Source organism: Sinocyclocheilus rhinocerous, unplaced genomic scaffold (genome assembly GCF_001515625.1).
Source record: "Sinocyclocheilus rhinocerous isolate Xijiao unplaced genomic scaffold, SAMN03320098_v1.1 scaffold241, whole genome shotgun sequence".
Lineage (NCBI taxonomy): Eukaryota > Metazoa > Chordata > Actinopteri > Cypriniformes > Cyprinidae > Sinocyclocheilus > Sinocyclocheilus rhinocerous.
In genome coordinates, this window is record NW_015659312.1 from 2,711,936 (window position 1) to 2,739,855 (window position 27,920).

A 27,920-nucleotide genomic window follows, 5' to 3' on the forward strand; every position below is an offset into this window, starting at 1 on the left:
AAAGGCAGACAAACTTGTTTGACTGTTTGCACTTTTATTTTATTTTCTGGTATCTATCCCGCCCACTTTCACATACGCGGAAGTTGCCAGGAATAAGACGAAAACAGGTAGATCTTCTCGTCCTTAACAAATCGCTTCCTTCCTAAACAACAAGTTGAACTTTTTAAACGCAGGAGGACCGATGTTTTAAACAGCTTTGCGATTTTTAAACGTATTTTAATCCCTACCGAGAAAATATTCTTTAGTGAAAGTGAAAGTACAAGCTAACGACATGGCAGACCACAGTGACGAGGATATCACAGACAGGCCATCTCTTCTAGAGTCAGACTTGACGTGTCCTGTGTGCAAAGACATTTTTAGGGAACCCGTGTTGCTCTCGTGTAGCCACAGTTTCTGCCAGGAATGCCTGCAGGGCAGCTGGAAGAACCAGTCGAAACAGCAGTGCCCGCTGTGCAGAAAATGCTGCGACGGAGAGACACCGATTCCTAACCGCGCATTAAAAAACACCTGCGTAACCTATAAAAAGGAGAGGAACTGGAGAGGGCAAGGTACTGGTGTAGATGAGGTCATCTGTGGCTTGCACCAGCGGCCCTTCCAGCTCTTCTGCATTAAAGACGAGGAACCCGTGTGCGTCGACTGCGTGACTCTTCATCCAGGACACGAGCTGGTGCCCATAGAGCAAGGAGTGCCTTTCTGCAAGGTGAGCAGAGCTCATTGCTTTTTCCACATTGTGGTATAAAAAACAACCCACTTCGTGTTACAGCTACTGAAATGAATACTGACTTTTTTATGGAAATACTTCTAACGTGCAATGCTTTATAGGATGAGCTTAACATGAAAATCAAAATACTGGAAAGTAAGCAGGACTCCTTCAAAAGGATGAAAAAAAGATATAAAGACACAATCTCCTTTATTGAGGTAAGCAGTCTCCAAAAACGTTTTTGAAAGCCAAACACATCAATGCAGTGAAATCCTAATAATTTTGAACTAATGCTTGTTCCACTTCTCCGTATTGTTACAGAGCCAGACTAAGGATGCAGAGAATCAAATCAAAGAGGAGTTTGAAAGACTCCATCAGGTCCTACGTGATGAGGAGACATCTAGAATAAATGCTTTGTATAGAGAAGAAAATGAGAAGAAGCAAATGCTGAATGAGAAGATTGATATCATCAGCCACGATATCACAGCTCTTGCTGAATTGATTCAGTCGGTAAAGAGAGAAATGGGAGCGGAGGATTTGACATTTCTTCAGGTACGATTTTTTTTTTAATAACTTTTGTATGTGTTAATAATTAAACATACTCTGTTTACCAGTTGTAAACAGGATCACTTATGCATCCATACTTTTTAACAGATCTGACTTAAGTGTTATTTTCAATATGTAGATTACAGGCAGAAACCTCTAGAGTCTAGACTAATCGCTGGTGGGTCAATGACAAAAAAAGTGTCTATAATAAAAAAAAAAATTTTTAAAAAAGAGAAAAAAAATCTAGTTTTAAACGCATGTACCAAGCTCTTAGAAGTGTATTTTAAGAAACCATTTTAAAGGGGTCATATGATGCGATTTCAAGTTTTCCTTTCTCTTTGGAGTGTTTTTAAATTCACTGACTCTAAAAATGTCAGGTCATTCTGTCTTGTCCAAATCCTTTCAAAATTAATGTCATGTCATTGTTTATTCCCCACGCCTTACCAAACAAACAAACAAAAAATATCAGAATATTCCAGTCATTGTATGTATGAATTGCATTTTTAATGGCCAATGCATAAAAATCTATCTTCAATCTAGATTTAAAAATGGCAAGTGTAGAAGAGGACTTGACATGAAATCTCGTCATTGACCCTTTACATTTATACTGGCAGGTTTTCTCACGCTTTAACATAACTGATAACGAAATCAGACATGTCCCACATTCAGCTCTTGTGAATCAACTTTTCTTCTTCCATAGAATTTCCAGAGGCTAAAAAGACGGTATGTGCCTTTTTATTTTATCAAGTGTTTCTTAGGTCTGCTTTGCTATGAATTGCTTGCTTAATACCACTATAGATTAGTCATATTTAAAATATATATTAAAGTACACATGAAATAAAAATTCACCCCATCTAGATTCTAAATTCATGTTATAGATCCTAAAGGGATAGTTCACCCAAAAATGAAAATTACTGAAAGTGATTAATGAAAATGTCCTGCTCATGCTTGTCCATATCATGGTAGTGAATAGCGACCAGCTTCAAACTTGATCACAGAATTATCCCTGATTACTTAAGTACTCTTGAAATTTACAGTACAATAGGGTTTGGTTAAAAACAAACCAAAATGTAATTTATAATTTATCAAAATCCTGACCTTGGCTGTTGGTCTGTTGTGCTCGACTGCACATTCATGACATTTGCTCAGGGAAAGCACACAAGCGTGCCATTTTGAGAAATAGGTTTAATAATAACATGACACAAAACACAATGCCTAGATAAACCCAAAGAAGTATCCATGTACATTTGTTCACAAAGAAGTCACTTTCAAAGCAAGCAACTTTCTGCTGGTCAACATGGCAAATTTGCATGACCAACTTGAAACCGTTGCAAAATCTGAGTGGGGAAATCCTTTGCCCTCATGCAGAAATTCCAGTAGCGTAGATTCCTATTGAAACTGGATTTCACCCATGAAAAATTCGGCAAACAACAGTAAATGTGACCGCACCTTTAATGTGAACAGTTTATCCGTGCATGTGGGTTGTTGTTTTTTTTACCTCATAATGTTTTCTTAAAATGGCATAACTGGACCTTACGGTGAAAATGACAGACTTCTCTATGAATGCAGAACTTCTCCAAAAGCTCATGTTCATCCATCTGTACTTTTGAACGCAACACCCACGTCTGAAAATCCAAACAACTGATGCATCGAACCAAGTCCCCATCCTGCATATTTTTATTTTTCAATAAATTGTTTCGGATGTATGTAGCAATAGGGGAGACTAGATCTGTCAATACTTCTGTTTTGTTGTGACTGTAATTTAGCTGTGTGTAAGAGGTTGAACGTAAGGTAAAGATGATCTCTTGATGTCTGTCACAGAACCCAGTGGACTGGTGAGGAACCAAAGAAGATTCAAGGAGCTCTCATCAACATGGCCTTGCATGTAGGCGCTTTGGGTTACAAAGTCTGGGAAAAGATGCTGTCTCATGTCACATGTTGTGAGTGCACTTTTCACCTCGTCTAAAATGTGTGTAAGATTAACTTTGTGAGTCACTGTAACATTGTTTTGTCTGCAGTGCCTGTAATCCTGGATCCCAACACGGTCTCGCCCTGGCTCTCCATATCTCCTGATTTTTCCAGTGTGCAACAGAGTTTGGAAAGACAGACCTTCCCAGACAACCCTGAGAGGTTTGATCCCTGTGTTTTTGTCCTTGGCTCAGAGGGTTTCTCCTCAGGGCGCCACCGTTGGGAGGTCCGTGTGGCTGACCACCCCAAATGGATCTTGGGTGTATGCAAGGAGTCAGTGGTTCGGAAGAGGAAGTTCACTGTAACAACAACAGCCGGAGTGTGGACCATCGGTCTGAGTAAAGGAGTCTACAGTGCACTGACCACTCCACGCACTGAGCTGAATCTAGAGAGAAGGCCTGAAACCATCAGGGTAAAGGTCAATATGGAGAAGGGAGAGGTGTCCTTCTGGGATACAGGCAACAACAAGCACCTATGTACATATAATGATAAGTTCACTGGAAAGCTGTTCCCCATCTTTGGCCCAGGGCTCCAGAGTACACCCATCACTATCTTGCCTGCTAAAGTCAGTGCACTGACCACTCCACGCACTGAGCTAAATCTAGAGAGAAGGCCTGAAACCATCAGGGTAAAGGTCAATATGGAAAAGGGAGAGGTGTCCTTCTGGGATACAGGCAACAACAAGCACCTATGTACATATAATGATAAGTTCACTGGAAAGCTGTTCCCCATCTTTGGCCCAGGGCTCCAGAGTACACCCATCACTATCTTGCCTGCTAAAGTGACCATACACAAACAATAAGTAAATATGCTTTGTTTCTTTAACATCTAAGCCTGATGAGACTGAAGAGTCTAAAACCTTCACTAAAGTTGCTACTTAGTTTGAACAGAATTCAAGGAACATTTCGATTCAGTAGAAGTTAATCTCAGTCAACAGCATTTCAAACAGGACGTCAACCATGACACTGTAATGCCATAAACCCTTAAACAAGTGTAATTTAAACTGTTACAGATCAAAAAAGTTTTAAAAGAAGAATGAGTGAGACTGAAGAGTCTAAAACCTTCACTAAAGTTGCTACTTAGTTTGAACAGAATTCAAGGAACATTTCGGATTCAGTAGAAGTTAATCTCAGTCAACAGCATTTCAAACAGGACGTCAACCATGACACTGTAATGCCATAAACCCTTAAACAAGTGTAATTTAAACTGTTACAGATCAAAAAAGTTTTAAAAGAAGAATGAATGTAAGTGCTTTCATTTCAAGTGCAGCACCATAACCGTGATCCTTTATTTTTGCTTCTTCTTTTTTTTTTAAGAAAACAAGGGACAAATTGAAATATTTTTTTCTGGTAATTAACGTCATGCCACAAATGCTGTTGTTTGTGAATAACTTGTACTGGACATGGAAAATTCCTTTAAATGAGAATGGGAAAGAAAGAAATGGAAATTCAAAGGAGGTGAACGGCATATTCTGATATATTATACTAAAACATATGTCATGATTCATGTTTTTTTTTTTTTTCATATTATGTTTGTGTGATTTGCTATGTCAGGGTGAAGGTATTTTTTTCCTTGTCCTCCACAATGTAAATGGCTTTACTGCTGCTAAAACACTATTGATCGTTCAGTAGAGAATGTCTTTTATATCAATCCACTTAAAATCTTATACTTAACCATACTATTGTTGAATGATAGGGGTCAACATAAGAGTTGGACCAGAACAACTCAATTTCAGCCATTATCTTTTTTGTTTAAAGACAATTGTTTTCCATTTTTATTTGCCATTTAATTGTGGCAGGTATGTTTAATTACAATTATACAGTACAGCTTTTGATATTAGCGGGGGTGATAGTTTAATGAAACATTTAATGAAATAATAACAATAAAAATTACTTATCAGACTGAATGTGTTTTTTTTTTTCTGTCTCCAGCAGCATTTCAGTTTAATGTCTTCCAGTCAAAAAAGGAACACTACATTGGTTAATAATAGAAACATCTCTGATTTCACCAGTCTCATTAAGATTAGCTAAGACTGATGTCCAAATTATTGTGAAAGTGCATGTTTTGAATAAATAGTTGGAAGTGTTAAAAGTATGCCAGTATTGCAGTAAACACAACCTTTTCAACCACAAAACAGACTCATGTGGGATTTTCAAAACTAAAAGGTACTTTTGCATGTTGGCTTTAATTAACAGAGTTTATCATTAGACCCTAATGCATTTTGTAATAATCTGACAGCTGGACAGTTGCAAAAACAGCTGCTATGTTAAAACTCTGTCTAAAGAACTAGTCCGACCAACTAGCAGTTATCCAAGTGATAATCAGTTTTACTTTTCTGATTCAAATGAATCCTGTCTACATTAAGTAAGTGATGTGCCCAGTCTTAAAGAAAAAATAGTATTAACTTGTAAGACCAGTCTAAATTTATGCAACCAGCCGCTGGTCTTAAATGTCTTTTAGGCTGTACATGTGTAAAAGTATGACAGTTATAGTGTTATCTATCTTGAGTTTCTCATACTTTCCTCTGCACTGAGAGAGATAACAGACAGAAGACTGCTCTGGTATTCATTTGCCCAAGATACACACATTTAATAGTAATATCAAATTGCACGTATATATAATGTTAAATAGAAGAAAGGCCCCAGCCTCCCCATGACCTTACATAGGAGTAGAGGTTTAGAGAATGGATAAATTGATGGAAAAGCTTGCACAGTCCCATATTTAGACTCAAGTGTCCCTCATATCCGTAAACATGTGGTAGGAATATATCTGTGTCTGTGGAGGCTGTAGCTCTTCACTTTGAAGTTAGCTACTAAAAAATAAAAAGGTTGTTAGCTGTGTTATTGGAGGAAATGTGGTGGTTCAAAATAGTGTTTTCAGTTTTGTTTAAGATACTGGGTCTGGTTTCATCTTCACAATTCATCTCTGTACTAACGTCATGGGAATTTGTGTTGATCCTCCACCCTTGTCACAGATAGTTTGTGAGAGCTTCTACATGAGAAGAAGGCCAATAAACACCTCACATTTACAGGTAAATCAATCATTCAAATCTTCCATTATTTTTATCTTCCATTAAGTTTTATCTACCATTATTTTTCCCTACAGAGTTGTTTAATATGGATTATGCAAAGGAAATAATAAGTAGTTATTTGAAACTTGAAAGAAAAATGTAAAGTACAAATCTTAAAGGGGTCCTATTATGCTCTTTTACAAAGTCTTGATTTTGTTTTGGGGGTGTACTAGAACATGCTCTCATGCTTGGTGGTTCGAAAAACGCATTATTTTTCACATAATTTACATTATTAAAATACCTTTCTCCCCATCCTGGCACAAACGGCTCGATTAGTTCCGGCTTTGATGAAGGTCCGCCTTCCGAAAAACAAAATGTGTTGTGATTGGTTAGCTGTCACAGTGCGTTATGATTGGCGAACAGCTTAGACGGTGTTTCCGTACTGCCACGCCCTTTGCTCCGTCTTTCAACATAACTTTTGGTGAATCCGACAGGCACTGTCCTCCCTCTTGTTGTGGAAGCTGTCCTCAGTAAAATGCGCAGCACACAATAGCAAATTGGGGTTATAATGCTCAGGAACAGAGTTAAAAAAATAAATTGCAACCACTGTTTCCTGACAGCATCCGCTTTCGGAAGCCCAAACAAAGACGTTGGGGCACGGAGGTGAAAAAAACAGCGTTTCAGGCGGTCGCACTCCGGACGAAAAGCGCAGCGTCGCATCGCACCACATCTTTAAAATTCAAATACTTTATTTTCTATGAGTGTAGGCACACCGGCGGCGCCGTTCGGTGTGCCTCCGCGGCGCCCAGCTACGTCGTGTTGTACTTGTAAGACACACCGGCGCCGAACGGCGCCACCGGTGTGCCTACACTCATAGAAAATAATGTATTTGAATTTTAAAGACGTGGCGCGACGCTACGCTGCGCTTCTCATCCGGTGTGCGACCGCCTGAAATGCTGTTTTTTTCTCAGCCAGCCCGCATCCATTCTCTTTTGCACTCTTTTTAAACCTTCTCACCCCAGTCTCTGAATACACAGATCACACCCAGTGCTCCTCGTTCCCCAATCAATCTCATTAATTAGTTGTCAGTACGGTGTTCAGTCTCATTAATTAGTTGTCAGTACGGTATTCCAAACACCACACACATCACAATATCATGTTAACAGTATCACTGTGCCCATATTTTGTCATAAGATGTTGCGTGAGGGAAGAGTTGCATGAAGATTTTCGGTTCCCCACCCATTCTTATCAGTTTATCTCAGTAAGAAGAGAGCGGGTAACATCATATTAAAAACTGTAAATGATCCATTTTTACTGAAGTGATTCCTCTTTGCCTCCTCTTTCTCCAGTCATGATGGACAAATACATTCATGTGTATCATGTGATGACTGACCCCCTCACTCATTGCTGTAAACAGGCATGTCTATTTGTATGTGAGCTGGGGGGAAGGGGTCATATCTTTCTAAAACGCACTATCACAAAACGGGACAGTGCAGGAGGGCAGGGCCTTTTATGATGCCGCATACAGACATGTGCTGCTACAGTATAGAACCGCAGTAACATGAATGTGAACTAAACTGCCGTTCTGAAGAGAATTGAACTTTTGCAGCTCATTCCCTGATATATAAAGTGGGGGAAAGCATGAGACTGACTGAATTCCACCACCAGAGGAATAAATAGAAGAGAAGAGAAAGGTTTGAGAGACATGTTGCAGTGCCGAGTGAATTTCCTGGACGACACCTACTTTGTGTGGGCGCTGGAGGTACAAAGACCTTCTCTCTGTATAATGATATTATAATAATATATCTTATAATATCCTAAAATAATGTCTTAATAATGAATTAAGTTTATTTTTCTTACTCAACTAGCAAATATTTTCTAAGTAGAAATCTATCAATTAATGAGATTCATGCTTAAAACCAAAAACAAAACTATACGTAAATTAATAAATAAATAATAAGGTATATTGACTGGAAACCAGTCTTATCTTACTCAGATAAGTACATTTGTTTTGTTTTAAGAATGTTTAGATATTTCTACTGTAAACGATTAAAAGACATTAAAAATACAGATATTAACAATAAAATTCTTTTTTTTTCTTCCACAGAGAAATGCACTGGGACAGGATCTCTTTAATAAAGTTTGTGAACACCTTGACCTGTTGGAGAGGGATTATTATGGTCTGGTCATGTGGGATTCTCCTAGTACCCGGGTATTTTTATTTTTTTTTCAGGCTTACATATAAAGATTCTATTATATTAAATATTTGATCAATTAAAACTACTTATTTATTTATTTTATTTTTTTTAAGTATTATTATTCTGTGTTTATTTCAGGTATGGCTGGACTGTGCCAAAGAGATCCGAAAACAGATAAAAAGTATGTTTGTTTGAGTGGATGGTAAAGATTCTTGCATTTTCATCTCTGCATCTGTTCCCTGTATGTTGGTTTCAGGTCCAGTAACGGAATTCTTTGTCAACATCAAGTTTTACCCACCTGATCCCTCCATTCTAGCTGAAGACATCACAAGGTACAATAAGACACACAAACTATCCAGATATTCAAAACTTAACTGAAATCTGACTTATTTACACTATTTTCTAATGTTTCCTCACTCTGTTGCATTTCCCACTTCAGAGTTGTCCTTGTTCTGTCTCTGTATTATTTGTTTTTGCTTGGATTAGCATTTTTTTAAAGTGTTTGTGAAGCAACCTTGAAATCCTGAAAGGCTCTATATGTAAATTTAGATTCAAAGTATCATTATTATTTTATTATTATTATTATTATTAAACATACAAATACACCGAACTCCTTGAGACTGTTTGAACATAAGTTGTGTATATACAGAGTAGTTATGTTGATATGTTTGTGCATGTTTTTCTTTCTGTGTTGACTGAACACTCACTATTCTGTGTAATTCTCTCAGATATCTCCTGTGTCTTCAGCTGAGGAAAGATATTCTGATTGGCCGACTGCCCTGTCCACCAGACATCCTGGCTCTGCTGGGTTCATACACAGTTCAGTCAACAATTGGCGATTATGACCCAAATCTCCACAAGAACAACTATGTCAGTGAAATTGTTCTTGCACCCAATCAGAGTGAAGAGTTGGGGGAGAGAATAATGGAGCTGCATTCCACATACAGGTATCCTGTACCAACAATCAAACTCACACATATGTCCTCTAACACATTTGTATAATTTATTTTATTGCACAGATTCATGAATCCTGCTCAAGCAGATAAGCTTTTCCTTGAGAACGCCATGGGGCTCCCCATGTATGGAGTAGACCTGCATCCTGCCAAAGTAACTTTATTTAGTAAACTCAAATTTGGAATATATTTGGAATGTCTTCATAGTATTTCATCCCAAAAATGAAAATTCTGTCATCATTTATTTACCTCTAAATGTCTTTTCAAGCCTGTATGACTTATTTCGTCTCTGGAACACAAAAGATGATAATTTGAAGACTATTTTTGTTCATACAATTAAAGTCAGTAGGGTCCAAAACAACATTGGACATTTACTCACCTTCTTTTTCCAAACATGTGCAACTTTCTGTCTTCTTTTTGTTCCAAAGATGAAAGAAAGTGGGCTTGAAACGACATAAAGTTAAATAAATGATGACAGAATTTTCATTTTTGGATGAACTATTCCTTTAACATGACATGAACAGTGCACATCTTTAGTATAATGTTTGATCTGTTCATAGGATGTCAACGATGCAGATGTGATGCTCGGCGTTTGCTCTGAAGGACTGATGGTATATGAGGATGAAATTAAAACAAATATATTCCTCTGGCCCAGAGTTCTTAAAATCTCCCACAAACGCAGCACCTTTCTTCTGAAGATGCGCCCTTCTGAGGTTGCACACTCATTTTCCATAACCATTCTCCATAACCCATTTCTTTATTTTCTCCATATGTTAATGTTAGATTATGCGTTCCTTTTACTCATCTGGTGTAGTGACAAACTCAGGAGTTTTGTTGTGTTTATGTGGGTTACATTTTTCCATGTGACCTGATTTAGCAGGATGAGTTTGAGGGTGCCATCAGCTTCAGTTTGGCCAACTACCGAGCCTGCAAACAACTGTGGAAATGCTGTGTGGAACATCATAGTTTCTTCAGGTAAGTCCGTGTATGTATGTGTATTACACAACCAAGGCTTAAAGGCACAATATGTAAGATTTTTTTAATTAAAATATCCAAAAACCACTAGAACAGTGTTATATATTTTGCTGACTTGTGTACTTACATTATCCCAAATGTTTCGAAGAATGTTTAAATCCAGAGAAATAAGCAATTTTAACTAGTGACACGGACCGTTTCCATAGTGTCATTGTGTCGCCTGCCAATGACGTCATAACCCCTCGATTTCCGGTTTTGTTTTGTAGAAAACATGGAAACACCAAAGACGCTTTAATATGTTGTGCGTTTTAATAGACCGGTGCCGACCGCACAGAGTAGCATTATAACAGAACTTTCAAATGTATCTTGTATGATAAAACAGCTCTGCTTTTTTCCCCACATACGCACGACTGGAAGGAGCGGAAGCCGTCGACTGTGGCATAATAAAAGCTCCGCTGCTTTACCCCACATACGCACGACCGGAAGCAGCGGAAGCGGTCGACTGTGGCATAATAAAAGCGCCGCTGCTATGTTTTGTATCCATATGACCATTAGAAACACAAGGGGGCGCTCCAGTCAAATATATGCAAATACAGTATTCTATAGTAAAAACATGCTCATTGAACATCTATGGGAAGTTTCAAGTCATAAGACCATACTTCTGTATGTGTTTCTCAGAAACAGAATTCAAGACAAAAAAACAAAAAGGCTGCTGACCTTGGGTTCAAGGTTCCGTTACCATGGATGCACTCAGTCTGAGTGTCTGGAAGCCAGCGGCAACATCACTCGGGCCCCTCCACGATTCACACGCTTTATCATCAAGAGAAAAGGCAACTATTGATTGATTGATTGATTGATTGATCGATTGATTCATGCTTTAGTTTGGTTAGATATTTAATTTAGTAGGTTTATTTCTTTTTATTTCGTTTTTTTTTTATTTGTTTTTAGATAATTCGCTTTTTATTGATGTATTTTTTGTGGATACATGTGATTGACTAATTAAATGTTTGTTTGCAAACATGCAAGTAGTTGTTTTAGTTGGACAAAGGTAAATATGATATATCTCTTTTCAGGAAATGAAGAAATTCTGGATGTTTTAAAACAACCAATTCGAACAGAGTTGGATGACTGGTTCCTGGTCTATGGTCCAGATAAATGGCGCATTTCTACATCAGGTAAGGCATATTCAAATAATTAAAATAATAATATAAATGAACAACAAATACATTTGATCTCATGCCAAACACATATTAAATGAATTTATTTTAATTAATAATTCATGTGTTTAAAACATATACATAGTCATTTGCATTATACATTTTTTTGGTCTAGTCTTTTCCCTTCTCTTTCTTTTTGAAAATATTGAAAAATATTTTCTGATGAACTGAAAACATCCTGTACAGATGATGTGATGCTAGAAAGTGAGAAGCTGCAGGAGTGGAAGCATCATGCGGATGATTGGTGTGTCCTCCTTGACGGCAGCCCATGTAAGTCTTTTTAACACTCCCAAAAGACCACTGTGGACATTATAGAAGGGCTTCATTCAGTGCCGTAGGTGCCACACATCCATGGCCAACTAAACATGCACAGACTCTGATAGATAGATAGATAGATAGATAGATAGACACATATTTGATAACTGTCAATTCTAAAAATTTTTTCTGGAGCTTGAACCTAACTTAGGCTTTCTCACTTTCACCACATACCAAAAAGTCAAGCCAACACTGGTAATCAACCAAATTTGTTGACATAAGGATAAAAGGGCAAGCTGCGCTGACATTTTCCAAAACATTCATGAAGAAATGTCCAAGTCCCACTGGACTGATGTGCATAAATAAATATTTTAGTTTCCATTTAAACTTGACATTGCCTGAAGGGAAAAGCTGTGATTGATGGTAATTTTGCTTTATTTTGTTCCAGTTTTAGTATCAGGCATCCAGCAGCCCCTTCAGACTGAAGAACAGAGAGAAGATGTGGAAGTTGTGAAGGGGTCAGAGGAGAGGCTCACAGATGAGCATGTGATAACACAAACATATAAAGTTCAGGTCATCCAGGAGGGGTCTGACATTATTGAGAAAGAACTTCATGAAATCATGAAAAGTGAAACTTCGGAAATTATGAAACCTCTAAAGGAGACACCCAAAGAAGAAGTACTAGAAGTCAATAGAGAAAGAATACAAAGGGTAGTAATCACTAAAAAGTGGACACAGGAGGTCAACTCTTTGGTGGAATCACAAGAAGATGTAAACAAAAAGATAGAGAGGGTGGAGATGTTGGAAAGACGTGTAATGATCACCGAAAAGAAGACACTGGGATCTGAGGACACTTTCGAGAGAATGAAAATCATGGAACAGAGACTAGAAGAGGTGGACACTATCGAGCGAAAGCTAGTTGAGGTGGAAGAGCTGAGGTTTGGATTACAGGATGTGGAAAGTTTGGAACAAAGGTTGCAGCAAGTTGAGAAGGAGGAGCTTCAACGAGCAGAGACAGATGATTGGTACATTTTACTTGATCGCATGTCATTGATGCCTTCAGCTACCCGCACAGGTATGTCATGTGAACAGCTGTGCATCTGTCACCAGAAATTGTGTTCACAGCTTTTCATCAAATGCTTGAAATGCTTTAAATTTCAAAGTTAATCGAAATGCCTCAGGTGAAAACTGAGAATGTCATATATCACATTTTATCAGGAGGAGTTAAAGAAAATTTGCAACAGATAGTATATAACCCCAAACCAATGAAGAAATATGACGATTGGTACATTCTATTTGATGTGCTTCCACAAACCATGGAAATATCGTACCCCCTTCCAGGTATACTTTTACGTTTAATTAACCAGCTCTCTGAAATACTGTATTCTGATTGGTCCATTGCACCATCTAGCTGTCAGATATCATATATCATATTTACCATTGTCCAACTAAAACTGGGCTATATTCAATTAGTTTCATTTGAGGGCTGGATTATCAAATTGAAAATTTGAAGGGGGCCAAGGGGGTGGGGGGTCATACAGATTTCTTTCTGGGGGGCCTATAAAATTACAAATTAAATTTAAATGCATATTCAGCAGTAAAATGAACTAATATTACCAACACCAACATCAATAAAAGGTTGACATCAGTGCTGTCTGTCAATCGATTAAAAAAATATACAAACATATATAATATGTAAACATAATAATGGCATATTTTACTTAGCCTATGTGTTTAATGGCATCTCTTTACTAAGTAGCCTATTATTAAAAAAAGGCCATATTTTTGATATACCAATACTGCTACTGATGTCTCTATTAAATGCATTTTCACCTCAATTTTAGCCATTAATTATAGCCATTCAACATTACAGTATAATTAAAAGCCATTATTTTTAACATTTATAAGGCTCTGAAAAATATAACAACTTTTATTTTAAGTGACCTTATAACAAAATAATTAATTTTAAAAATAAAGTTGAAATTAATATTTCATGTTCTCATATTTATTTGGAGTGACTGTCTACAGTATTACTTACAGTATTAAGTTGCACCTGTTTACCTGTGAGTAGCTAAGCAAGTGTGTTTTTCCTGGCCGCCCTTTATTATAACACCAGAATAAATAAATAGGATTTTAAAATACTTCTCAACAAATGTCAACCACTAAAATGGGTTTCTGTTACCAGATGTGAGCAGATTCGTTCCTGAAGAAGATCAGGCTGAAGAAGAGAAGAGAGAGGTCGAGAGAAAAATACAGCAAGAGCTGGTGCCACCAGAGAAGACAAAAACACAGACTAGAGAGGAGGTGATTCAGAGCAGAGTGAAAACAGAGGAGGTCCAGAAAGAACAACACGAGCAGGTGACAGAGGATTATAGGAGACCACAGCCAGCTGTTCTTGAGCAGAGAGCAGCAGAGCCTCAAATAGACAAAGAGGATGACTGGTTTGTCGCTTTGGATGGTTCTCCTAAAAGATCAGGTACACATGCACACACACAACCATAATCATGCACTCGTGTAAAACACACAAATCGGTATATGATGGACTGTGTTTGTTTCAGTGCCCTCTGTTGAGATGTACGAGGAGACCCGAGAGGAGGAGATCCAGGGAAGAGTGAGAATAGAGCAAATAAAACAACAGGAGCAGGTGGATTATGGGAGACCACAGACAGTTATTCTGGAGCAGAAGTCAACACAACCTCAAAGAGATGTGGAGGATGACTGGTTCATTATTTTTGATGTTTCTCCTAAAGGATCAGGTACAAACACTATTGTAACTGAACTGGCCATGCTTCACAGGAAGTTGAAATTAAGTGGCGGAAAGAGAAATTTACTGAACTGAAAGAAACAGCCATATTTATTAGACTAACATATATAATTATGCCTATTTTTCCTGATACGAAGACTTATTTCTCAATGAGTCAAATATACTGTCAAAACAATGAGCATAGCAATCTAAAGATTTTGTTTTTGACATTCAGTATCACTAAATGTCCACCATGTTGTTTATAGATAACCGTATACAAATATTTACATTAAAATATGTTGTGCTATATATATTTGTTTTTTTAAAATAAGTCTCTTATGCTCAACAAGCTGCATTTATTTAAGTATACAGTAAAAATAGTAATATTTTAAATTTTTATTACAATTTAAAATAACTGATTTCTATTTTAATATATTTTGAAATGTAAATTATTCCTGTGATGTCAAAGCTGAATTTTCAGCAGCCATTACTCCAGTCTTAAGTGAATTCTGATTATCCTTCAGAATTCAGAATCCATAAAAATGAAATTTTATGAATGTTTGAATTAAAATGAATTAAAATGAATTAAAACTCAATATGTTTCTGGAAAAACTTGAAAATGTAAGTATATTATTAAATATTTATAGCAGTTATACACAAATCAAAATATTCATCATACATTGTGTTTGTTTCAGTGCCCTCATCCCCACAACTGCAAGATCCAACTGTTGAGCTGTATGAGGAGACCAGGGAGGAGGTGATTCAGAGCAGAGTGAGAAAAGGGGAGCAAGTGATTGAGGTGACGACCGTGAGCGCTAAAGAACAAATAATAGTACCAGAGAAGAAGAGGACGAGTATCATACAAACCCCACAGTTTCTAGTCGTGGCCAGAGACATCGATGACGACTGGTTTCAGCTTTATGACAAAGTGCCGTATGAGCAGAAGAGTTTCCCATCAGGTACAAGTAACACACATAACGGACTCTATCACATACATATAGGAACAAGAATACAATAGCAAACAAATAACAAACAAACAAAACAAAAATGTGTAAAATGGCTAGAAGAAAACTGACTTTAAAAAAAAGACTTATCAATACATTTGCAACATTAAACATTGACATTATTTGATGATTTCATTACATAAAACATTATTATAATTTTAAAAAATGTTTTTACCCAAGACTACTATCAAGATTAATTAGTGCATGCTTCTCATAAAAGCAAGTTTTAAATTTTTTAATGAATTTATGGCACAAATAATTTCACAAGCTTCTCGTGATGGAAAACAGCAAACCCCACTGTTTCCTGTGCTTCTTTCAGATGTCAGAAGCAGAGATTTTGAGATGATTCCTGTCGGGGTTCAGGAGGTTGATGATGACTGGTTTGATCTTTTGGACACAGCACCTCCTGAGATGAGGAGCGTCCCTTCAGGTCATTAGAATAGCTGCATGTTTTATTCTCTATTCTATCCTGGCATTGCTTCAGGTGAGAGACATATTATAATTAGTAAAACCCTTATATGTTTTATCTATAGTTTCATTGGCTACTGAAGAGCACAGGATGAAAGAACAGGAAGACAGAAGAATGAGACTGCAGCAGATGAGAGTGAGGGAGGAGGAGGAGAAGAGACTAAGAGAACAGGAGAAGCGAAAACAAGAGCTGGAAGCCAGAAGAGCGCAACCAGCTATTACTGTGAAAACAGAAACACAGCCTCAGATTGAAAAAGATGACGACTGGTTCATTCTTTTTGATGTTTCACCAAAAGAAATAAGTACATACACATTTTATATATTTATATATTTTTAAATATGCACTACTGTTCAAAGGTTTGGGGTCAGTAAGATTATTTTAATGCCCACTAAGGTCAAATGTACAGTAAAAACATTAATAATGTGGAATACTACAATTAAATTTTTTTACTATTTTAATATAATTTAAAAATGTAATTTGAATTTTCAGCATCATTACTCCAGTCTTGAGTGTCACATGATCCTTCAGAAATCATTCCAATATGCTATTTTGATGCTCAAAAAACATTTCTTACTTTTTATCAATGTTGAAAACAGTAACAACATCTAACTGGGATAGATTATATTATCGCAAAATTGGCAGTCTTTGTCAATAAATTCTTATTCTCAACTCTATTTAATAAAGTTGTTGCAGATGTCCTTAAAGTGGACAGGAGGGCTGAGGAAGAGAAGAGGAGAAGGGAAGAAGAGAGGAGGAAGCAGATACAAATAGAGGAAAGAACAAAAAAAACAGTGATACCAGAGAAAAAAACAGTACAACTGCGGACAGAAGTGGAGGATAACTGGTTTATCCTTATGGGCGATTCCCCTAAAGATTATGGTATGATTCACAAAAGACATCAGAAATGAATACTCTCTAATGTCAGTCCATCTGTTAACATGTCTTCCTGAACTTTTCTTTCTATGTCTCTAGTTCCAACTCTTCGACCCACACCTGTTATTTCCCCAGTGGCTCCGCCCAAACCCCGCCCGCAGATCCCAACTGACCAACCACTGACTTCCACTCCGACTGCACAACCTGTGTCCATTACAAAAACCTATCAGGAGAAGACAAAATACATATGGAACATCACACTGGAGTCTGAGGTTACAAACACACACATACTACAAACGGCACATACACAAGAGCAACATGTCAAAGTTTCAATCCTCTAAAATCATCTTTCTCTCTCTTAGCAGTCTGAGATCGAGCCGGTGCTTATGAGGAAGGTGAAACACTCATTCGTTTCTGAAATTTTTTTCATGTTCCTTCTTATCCAGAGCATATTAATCCACAGTCTTGGTTTTTTCTAGATAAGGAGAAGTGAAGGAGAGAGCGTCTATATTCGTCACAGCATTCTGATGCTGGAGGTGTGTGAAATTTATATTGGTTTTTCTGTTGAAAATTTAAGAAGGCTTGTCTAGTCTAATCAATCCTGCTCATATATGCTCTTATTAGGATTTTGATGTGTCCCATGAGATGATTTTGAAGCACTACGCCAGCATTACTGAACTTAAGCGTGACTTTATGGAGGTCAAGCAAGATTTCGGACCCACTGAATGGGACAGACGTCTCTCGTCATACTCACCTACAGCCAAAGCTCAGTTCCTGCATGCCAATGAAGAGATACTCATGAGAATGGGCTTAGTAAGTTATATACATTAACAAGCTATCTACAGCAGTGGTTCTCAACCAGGGGCCCCTACAAACTTCCAGGAGGGCCCCATAAGTCATATTAACATAATCCTACATAAAATACTAAAAACATTCAAATTAAAATGATATATTTATTTAAAATCATTAAAATGATATGATATGAGTTTATTTAATTTTATTACAACAGAAGCACCAGCCAGCAGTGGATATCAGCTTAGATTAGAGGGTATTTTGAATATTGTCTTGGACAAAGGGGGGCCTTAGAGTCAAAAAGGTTGAGAATCACTAATGCACAGTATCTAGATGTGAGAGAAACATAGGGATGGGTCCAATTTCAAACAGCTTTATCATTCCACCTTTTAGATTAACACACTCCTGTCTCTAAAGTCTTTCGAAGGAATGAGTTTAAACTGAAGAGAAAAGTCAGTGAACCCATGTTGACTGTAAAATCTTCTTTTGCAGATTGAAGACAATGGAAAAACAGTCTGGTTTCGCCCACGAGAGCTAATATATGTCTGAATTTAAACAGCTTGAACTTTGCATATAATCACTGCTGAAACATTCAAGTATGTGAATGTGTTGAAAAACCAAATGCTTAGCATGTTTTATAGAATATAATCCTCTTTTGCAGTTTTCTTCAGTTTGATCAATCTAATTTAACATTGTTCATAATCGTTGTTTCCTTGTACAACAGTATATCAAAAGCATCATTTAATTTGTGTACACTGAAAAAAACTCAATCTCAGGCTTACATTTTGGTTTATTTTTTTCTGCTTATACCTATTCAATTATATTCAAAAGGAATAAAAGCTGTCATATGCACTGCCAAATCTGAGGTGTTTATTCTTAGGTGTTTACTTCAAAATCTCTGAAAATAATTTTTATTTTAAACAATTATACTTAAGTTAATTTATCTTGTTTTAAGAATTATTATTATTATTATTTTTTTAGATATTTAGCTGTAAAACAAGACAGAATTACTAATAAGGAACAACTTTATACTGTAGTTACAACTTCCACCAGCAGGGGCTCACTAGACCATACTAACCAGACCATCCTTCACCCCTTTAGTGTATAGTGAACTATTAAAGCAACTTAATCCACATTACTAAGCTCTTTTGCTGGGTACCAGACAGCTGTACTGGTTTTGCAGCAATCGCACAGTTCATGGTTAACCCAAACTAATCAAAATAGAGCATTAGTCGCCACTGTATGTCTACATGTGACTCACACCACTTTGTGCTGTGACTTATAGAAGCTTGTCTTTCAGTCTCTAACAATTTCAGCATATTGGATGCAGAACTGTTAAGATTGGAGTAGGAGAAGCTGTTTGCGTGCACACGTGTCTATTGTACTGTGTGTCTCACAGGTGGCCACCTTTCATATTCGCTCTGACATTTATGTGAACTATAAAGGCCAGCACTACAAACACAATGACACATAGTGCAGTCTCTATTCTTTTGGGCATGTGTAGGTGGCACCACATTTAAAAATAGGATCATATATAATTGATTATTTAACATTCACATGAACAAAAATCGACAAAGCCTTATGTAACTCTCACAAGTCAGGTAACAATCTATCAATCAAACGCTACAACACTGCATATGCATTTTACAAAGCAACTATATGAAAAAGACACTGGAATCAAGTGACAATTCAAAGTAAGATTCATTCAAAACCTCTAAAAATCAAATCTCTAGTTACTCATCCACTTACATGAAAATCAACTATTTCTCTCAGAAAACCCTAGGCTAAGGGTTAACCTATGCTAAAGTGATTTTAAAGTGACAAAAATGTAATTTGGGGATGGGTAAAATACAGCGTTTCTGGTTAATTGTGAACCGATTAATTGTGAATTATCGCAATAACGAATCTTAAAATCTCAAGATTGATCTTTTACTCTTTTTAGCACCATAGCAAAACAAATAATCTTTAACCTGAGTTGCGAATGTGAGTTCCGTATACTGTGATTTAATAAAAAGACTGCACTGCGACATGATGACACAAAACAACTGCCTAGATAAAAAGACACAAATTACCAGTGTAGTGCAATTCACGAACAAATGACTCTTATGAGTTGGTTCTTTTTGGTGAATCAAAAACATACAGTGCGACCTTTGAAGCCTGATTCATGCAAATAAGCAGGTTCAAAATGACAAGCTAGCTTGAATCTGAAACACTATATAATTACAGCAATAACAGTGAAAGAACTGTAACCAAAAAGGACCTTATAATGGAAATACATCCAAATGAATCAGAATCTAATCAAATCGAGAAATCTGTTCTATACTCAGCCCTAACATCTTTTGGCTTGAATATATTCAATATATTCTCTATGTGGACCTTAGTGAGGACAACCGTCATAAAAGTCTACCGATCCTTTGGCTCTTCTATGTTCAGTGTCATTAGAGACTAATCTGCAAGGTTCACCTGTGTTAGCTCCACATTTGTTATATTTTCCACTCCCAAATTGTTCCGGTATGTCCGTTCAGGGAGAGGTGGAGGCGCTGGGTCTGAGGAGCCAATCAGACAGTCATTGAGTTTAATGACAGGCAAGGCCAATCTTTCCATGTTTCTGCGATCTCGGAGGGGTAAGCCAGTTTCCAAGTTCACTTGACTGGAGCTACATGAGCCAGAGGATGGCGAAGAACACCTTAGGGTGGGAATTCCAGACCCTTCTTCAGTGTTAAGTTTCCACAGTCTGTGATGATTTGGGGTGCAATGTCATCTGCTGGTGTTGGTCCATTGTGTTTTTTGAAAACCAGCGTCACTGCACCCGTTTACCAATAAATTTTGGAGCACTTCATGCTTCCTTCTGCTGACCAGCTTTTTGAAGATGCTGATTTCATTTTCCAGCAGGATTTGGCACCTGCTCACACTGCCAAAAGCACCAAAAGTTGGTTAAATGACCATGGTGTTGGTGTGCTTGACTGGCCAGCAAACTCACCAGACCTGAACCCCATAGAGAATCTATGGGGTATTGTCAAGAGGAAAATGAGAAACAAGAGACCAAAAAATGCAGATGAGCTGAAGGCCACTGTCAAAGAAACCTGGGCTTCCATACCACCTCAGTAGTGCCACAAACTGATCACCTCCATGCCATGCCGAGTTGAGGCAGTAATTAAAGCAAAAGGAGCTCCTGCCAAGTATTGAGTACATGTACAGTACATGAGCATACTTTCCAGAAGGCCAACAATTCATTAAAAATGTTTTTTTTTATTGGTCTTATGGAGTATTCTAATTTGTTGAGATAGTGAATTGGTGGGTTTTTGTTAAATGTGAGCCAAATTCATCACAATTAAAAGAACCAAAGACTTAAACTACTTCAGTCTGTGTGCATTGAATTTATTTAATACACGGGTTTCACAATTTGAGTTGAATTACTGAAATAAATGAACTTTTCCACGACATTCTAATTTATTGAGATGCACCTGTATATAATCACAGCATTCGCAAAGAAAGAACTGTAAGCAAATTGGACATTATAACGGAAATACACCCAAATGAATCAGAATCGAATCAAATAGAGAAATCTGTTCTATACTCAACCCTAACATCTTTTGGCTTGAATATATTCAATATATTCACTATGTGGACCTTAGTGTGGACTGCAGGCGTTAAAGTCTACCGATCCTTTGGCTCTTCTTTGTTCAATATCATTAGAGATGAATCTGCAAGATTCACTTGTGTTAGCTCCACATTTGTTATATTTTCCACTCCCATCTTGTTCCGGTATGTCCGTTCAGGGAGAGGTGGAGGCACTGGGTCTGAGGAGCCAATCAGACAGTCATTGAGTTTAATGACAGGCAAGGCCAATCTTTCCATGTTTCTGCGATCTCGGAGGGGTAAGCCAGTTTCCAAGTTCACTTGACTGGAGCTACATGAGCCAGAGGATGGCGAAGAACACTTTAGGGTGGGAATTCCGGACCCTTCTTCTAAGCAATGGATGTTGAGTTCAGACAAATCCAATGTATGTGCGTTGGTTTCTGTTTGTGAGAACCGTTTTGAATGATTATTCCTATGAGTTTGTACCAGTGGCAGGATCTCCTTGTCATCTTTATGTTGGTCTCGCTCATGACATTGTTCTCGGTCACGATTTTCATAGAGAATTGTATTGGCACAAATAAAGATGAAAAGCCCCACCCCCACGATGACAGGACCAATCAGCTTCAGTTTCTCTGAAGAGGTGCTTCCTGTTGAAACGTGATGTGGTGTTTGTCTGCGGGGTTGATTGTTCCAGTACCCCCCCACAGCGACGCAGATTCCTACTATCAGCAAAACACCAGCAAACAACAAACAAGCTCCTGGTGCAGATCGCAAATGCAATCCACCAATCACAGGCCCTGTATCTGACCTTAAGGGCGGAGTCCCCAACTCTGGGGCTGTTATAGAGACTTTTTCATTTACCTCAGACATTCTCCTAAAAAAGGGGGGGGGGGCCAAAAAATGGGCTAATGTACTTCAAATTCTCAATAAAATCACCCCGAAAAGGTACAAAATACTAAAGGAAGATTTAAATATAAATACAAATTGTAGTTGGTTAAAAAGTATAAAGAGTGAGTGGGTTATTCTCACATAACCCAGTTCCTCTCCATACTTGCAACTATAATTTCATTTTATTTAATAAATGTATTATTTTAAAAGTACATAAAATATACAATTATTTTATATAAATAGAAAAATAATATTTTATAGAATGTTTATCATATTACATATAGCCTATATATTATATGTTTATATATTATAAATGATAATACTGAGTTTTTGCACATTGAAAGCATGCATCATTACTGAGAGTTTTTGCACATTGAAAGCATGCATCATTACAATAATCCACAGTTAATAATTACAGTTCCTCACGGGTTTACTGCAAATGCTGTCTGATGTTTCATCTCTGCTCAATAAGGCTACTCGTTTTAGCTGTTTTCTTCTTCTTCTTTTTTTTACTATTTTATATAAACCATACTTGCAACTATAATTTCATTTTATTTAATAAATGTATTATTTAAAAAGTACATAAAATATACAATTATTTTATATAAATAGAAAAATAATATTTTATAGAATGTTTATCATATTACATATAGCCTATATATTATATGTTTATATATTATAAATGATAATACTGAGTTTTTGCACATTGAAAGCATGCATCATTACTGAGAGTTTTTGCACATTGAAAGCATGCATCATTACAATAATCCACAGTTAATAATTACAGTTCCTCACGGGTTTACTGCAAATGCTGTCTGATGTTTCATCTCTGCTCAATAAGGCTACTCGTTTTAGCTGTTTTCTTCTTCTTCTTTTTTTTACTATTTTATATAAAAAACACAATAATTGCAATCAACAATATCATGTTTTTTTTTTCAACCTACAATAAAAAATGTCCTACCTTGTTCTGAAAATCAGACCTGTCCGCTCAGGAACTACTGGTAATGTAGTTTAAGAATTTTCTATGCTGCTTTTCCATCCTGTACATAAATATACACATGAGTTACATCTCGTCAACAGGAAAACCCTTTCAGATGTACTACCACTGAAATAAATGTTAAAATCATGGGTGGCACTTTTTTAGGTAGAAAATAGCTATCTGTATGTGCAACCGCTGTAACCAATTTCTAAGATAGGTACAAGTACAACCTTTTTTTTGTTTGTTTGTTTTTAGCTCAAACTCACACTGGCACTGCAAAAATGGTATACAAACATTTATAAACATATTTTAATCTAACATTATTTTATGTAACGATAACCAAATATAAAACCATATTATTAAGCTACACTATTTTAAAAAAAATTATTTTCCACTGTTTATTCATATAAGGTCAATTTGTAGGCTAACCAGAGGTCACAACAGGTTCCCTCAAAAATTTCCTATGGTTTTTTAAAATTGTGTTTTTTTATTTAGTCAGTGGTTAACATTACTTGAACAAATTAAAGGTGGAGTTTGTCCCTAAACTCATGCCATTGGTTGAGTCAATGTTGCTATGGGCTAATTCTCAAACAAACAAACAGAACAGAACAATGTTATGATAACACCACAGCATTTACACTTTTGCAGGGAAATCAACGTGAAAATGGCTTATTCACTGCTGTCCCATCACAATGGGACTGGCAAAAGTTTTTTTTTTTTAAACACATTTCACCTTTAAAGTAGCAAACTTTGTGGGCGTGTCTTCCAAATGACATTATGCAAGCGCAGTAAATGTGGTAACTTAAGTCTGTTTTTCAGTACACTTCTTTTCATATCCGTAGAGATCGTGCTGTAGATATACATTAAGTCCACACATCATTACCTGAAGTTCAACTCACTTAAACTCACCTCAGTTGCTTCTCCTCAACTGGAAACACATGGTTTACAGTCCGTTTCAAAGACACGAATCCGCATCTTCCCACGATGGTGAGAACGCGCAAATCCATTAGTCTCCAACCTTAGCAAGCGCTTATATCCTGAGCGCGAGGGGAGGCGCATTTACTTTAAAACCGGCCAGTGACGAGAGAGAGAGAGAGAAAGAGAGGGTCATGGGAACGTGTGTGCAAGCCCGCTGGGTCCCACGGTGGGCAGGATAACCTATTCTTAAGAGTCTCAAAGGACCCAGGCTCATTTCAAGCCTTTTCCTGACTGACTCAGATTGTTATTATGTATTATATTTATGGAGCGAGATTAGTCTCAATAATAATTCACGCGAAAGACACGATGCACACATGCGTAGCCCAATTCACATGCATGAAACCTAATTCAATTGATCCATTATTCCATTAAAACTGGACCAAAAAAAAACAAACTCAGAAACACAATCAGTCACACACACTGTTTAGAGAGACATTTAATCTACAAACACACACACAAACCAAAGAAAATCTAAATCTGATATAAACTCATCCTTGACCCTAACCACTGCCATGAGGATTCCCCTAAATCTTAATTTTCCATCACCATCCAAATGCCTTTATTACTTGTAATCAAATGCGTCTGCAGACTATTATCTATATTTATTCAGTATTTTAGTTTTTGTACACCCATTTTCACATTTTTCTCCAGCTTCCAACCCTAACTGGATCTATTATTCTGAAAGCAGCCTGCAAATGCACTTGCGTATAATGACAACTTTGAGAAGCACTGCAAATCCAAACCAGTACATGAATATGAAGTGATTCCAACATGTAAAATCAGTTGTAGCAGAGCTGAGAATTACAGCTGTATTATACAGCAGATGGACAAAAACTTTTGCTCGATGAATGATAGAACAAAATATCTTAGTATTCAGGAATGCATGTACAAGGCAAAATGTCAGGGTCTCATAGGCTCAAAATACACACACTCACACACACCCCTCATTTCTATTCCCAACTCTATTTGCAGTGTCTATTGAGTCAGCACACTGTCCAGTTCACTATACAATTTCTTCAATTTACAAATGCACTTTACAAGATCAAACATTTCATCGTAAGTAAATACAACCTGAGACATTCAATTCCAGATTTGCCCAGAGCAAGAATTCTCTGACATTAGATGCAAGCACACTTTTATACATTTTTCTCACTTACATGCTTGCAAAAGTCTTTCACACACACACACACACAATCCTGCTGCCCTCTAGTGGTCTCAAACGGGCTCATTTGGATTAATTAGGATGCGTTCAATTACAAAAGGTCTATTTGCATTATTACAAAAAAACCCACACAATTACATTTCAAGTAAAAGCTCCACCATCGTGCCTTTCGTAATTAATCGTCATTTTAGCAACCATAAAAAACATAAATATCAACAATGAAGGAATCCAGTTTAAGCTTTCAAAAATTTAAGGTGCCTCAGTGTAGTGTACTCACCCCTCCCAGAGTCTAATATGAATCAAATGATTGGTTTCAAAAGAGAATATCAGTCCTAATTTAGGGCGAGTGCAGAGTTGGAAGGGGAGACATCAAATCTATATCAGCCTTTAGGAACTCTGATTTTTCTGATCACACCAAGTTTGTTGAATTGGCTGATTCTGTCAATGTCTGTCAATCATAAGGAGACCAATGATTGAACATTTGTCAGTCTGCTGGACGCATTGGTGGGGGCTAGAGCAACTTTCAAACATGTTTGATGAAGCAGCAGTTGCCTACTCCTCATCTGCACTCTTCAGCATGAGGATCGAATTATAAATTTTGAGAGCAGGTCCAAGCTTGATGCTCAGAATCTTAACAATGTCTGATTGAGTAAGAAGCAGGAAGGCCTCGCCATCAATTTGCTGTAGGGAAAAGTAAAACAAATATCTTTAATACATATTCACGTTGTCTAAGAACAAAGATACTCACAAATTACTGCTTAATGAGCCACACCTACACTAAAATTTAAAAGTTTGGGGTCCAGTAAGATAAAGCAATAAATCGACCAAAAGTGACAGTGAAGACTTTAAAATTGTTATTAAAAATTTCTATGTCCAAAGAATCCTGAGAAAAAAAAAATGTATCATGGTTAAATAAACAGCACAACTTCTTTTTAACCTTGATAATAAGAAATGTTTCTTCTGCACTAAATAAGCATTGATTAATTCTGAAGGATCATGTGACACTGAAGACTGGAGTAATGGCTGCTGAAAATTTAGCTTTGCCATCACAGAAATAAATAAAATTTTAAAAATATTAAATTAGAAAACCATAATCTTAAATTGTAATAATAATTTTTACAATATTCCTGTTTTTACTATATTATTGATCAAATAAATACAGCCTTGTTGAGTATAAGAAATTTCTTTCGAAAACATTAAAAAAAATCTTACAGACCCCAAACTTTTGAATGGTAGAGTATATAGGGAAGGTACTTTAAATCACTGAATGCGATTTAAATTTTTCCTTTCTCTTTGGAGTGTTACAAGCTCTTGGTGCATAAAGAAGATCTGTAAAGTTGCAAAGACTAAAGTCTCAAATCCAAAGAGATATTCTTTATAAAAGTTAAGAGTCAACCACGCCCTCCTAAAACGGCTCGTTCTAACACGCCCCCACATACCTACGTCACTATGTGGGAAGATTTGCATATGCTGAAAATTTAGCTTTGCCATCACAGAAATAAATAAAATTTTAAAAATATTAAATTAGAAAACCATAATCTTAAATTGTAATAATAATTTTTACAATATTCCTGTTTTTACTATATTATTGATCAAATAAATACAGCCTTGTTGAGTATAAGAAATTTCTTTCGAAAACATTAAAAAAAATCTTACAGACCCCAAACTTTTGAATGGTAGAGTATATAGGGAAGGTACTTTAAATCACTGAATGCGATTTAAATTTTTCCTTTCTCTTTGGAGTGTTACAAGCTCTTGGTGCATGAAGAAGATCTGTAAAGTTGCAAAGACTAAAGTCTCAAATCCAAAGAGATATTCTTTATAAAAGTTAAGAGTCAACCATAGCAAACTAAAAAAAACAACAAAGAAAAAAGTGCATGTGATATTAACAGACGAACTACGCTCATATTTATAATTCCAAACAATCAGTAAGCGGCAGGTGCTAGGAAACGCTGTTTTGTACTCATTTATTGACGAGTCGGCGGTGGTGCGGCCAACTGAATGCGCTGCTTTTCTGCCGCTCACTGCACAGAACAGACGCCAAGAGAGGTGACCCTTCTCCGGGAAAGTCAGACCTCGCGTTCGCGGGACAGCACTGGCAAAATCTTCCAACTGAACCAAAGCTATGGTTTATCCAAAAAAGTCGCTAGGTTTGTCAGTATGAATATTCTATGGAAAAAAGCCGTTAAAAGGGTCTGAAAGTTGCTAAATCTAGTGCTGAAGTCGCACTTGTGAGACGCGGGAGCTGATGGCAGGGGGCGGTGGATATTTTTGGCGGTCAATGTGGATATTGTGGATGAGTTCTTCTGTGTCATCATGTTCTATTAGTTCTACAGCTTCAGTTTCTGAACTTTCACGCTTAGTAACACATACAGCTGTTCCCTCACCACAGTGCAACAGTGAAAAGGGACCCCTTTCAAACAGTGTCGCGTTTCGAACGTTGTTTAAGCGACATACACCGGTATTGCGGTATTTTAAAAATTCATATCATAACAAAAATAATCACTGGTATTCGGTATGAACCGGTATACCGCCCAGCACTAACAACACTGTTCCAGAACACTTCAACCCAAATATTCCGATGTGTCCAGCACATTTTATGGAGGACTGTTTACTGATCCTGGAAGAGTA

At 37.0% G+C, this 27,920-nt stretch overlaps 3 protein-coding genes across 5 annotated transcripts in view; 2 read left to right on the forward strand and 1 right to left on the reverse strand.

Moving 5' to 3' along the window:
* The first annotated feature begins 245 nt into the window (after window positions 1-245).
* Window positions 246-4,247, forward strand: trim35-28 (tripartite motif containing 35-28). The gene is made up of 7 exons (XM_016532171.1): window positions 246-700; window positions 823-918; window positions 1,022-1,252; window positions 1,947-1,969; window positions 3,068-3,186; window positions 3,265-3,632; window positions 3,849-4,247. Exons 1-7 carry the CDS (start codon window positions 272-274, stop codon window positions 4,014-4,016), a joined length of 1,434 nt encoding a protein of 477 aa, XP_016387657.1. The 5' UTR covers window positions 246-271; the 3' UTR covers window positions 4,017-4,247.
* Window positions 4,248-7,740: 3,493 nt separating this feature from the next.
* On the forward strand, window positions 7,741-18,472 carry LOC107723509 (trichohyalin-like). Its single transcript, XM_016532172.1, has 24 exons — window positions 7,741-7,986; window positions 8,332-8,436; window positions 8,561-8,603; window positions 8,679-8,754; window positions 9,151-9,369; window positions 9,442-9,529; window positions 9,936-10,088; window positions 10,253-10,350; window positions 11,029-11,180; window positions 11,424-11,525; window positions 11,754-11,837; window positions 12,271-12,897; window positions 13,041-13,163; window positions 14,008-14,298; window positions 14,381-14,578; window positions 15,261-15,524; window positions 15,889-15,999; window positions 16,103-16,339; window positions 16,723-16,917; window positions 17,011-17,183; window positions 17,277-17,306; window positions 17,391-17,447; window positions 17,536-17,724; window positions 18,196-18,472. The coding sequence occupies exons 1-24, from the start codon at window positions 7,930-7,932 to the stop codon at window positions 18,250-18,252; spliced, it is 3,729 nt and encodes a 1,242-aa protein (XP_016387658.1). The 5' UTR covers window positions 7,741-7,929; the 3' UTR covers window positions 18,253-18,472.
* Window positions 18,473-24,561: 6,089 nt separating this feature from the next.
* Window positions 24,562-27,920, reverse strand: part of LOC107723564 (lethal(3)malignant brain tumor-like protein 4) — a 14,388-nt gene continuing 11,029 nt past the window's right edge. For 2 of the 3 annotated variants that reach the window (XM_016532257.1, XM_016532256.1), the window contains exon 21: window positions 24,562-25,970. In XM_016532257.1, coding sequence (XP_016387743.1) covers window positions 25,842-25,970 — 129 coding nt within the window. In that variant the 3' untranslated portion in view covers window positions 24,562-25,841. The remainder of the gene's footprint in view (window positions 25,971-27,920) is intronic. The other variant, XR_001637929.1, reaches the window with a different exon arrangement.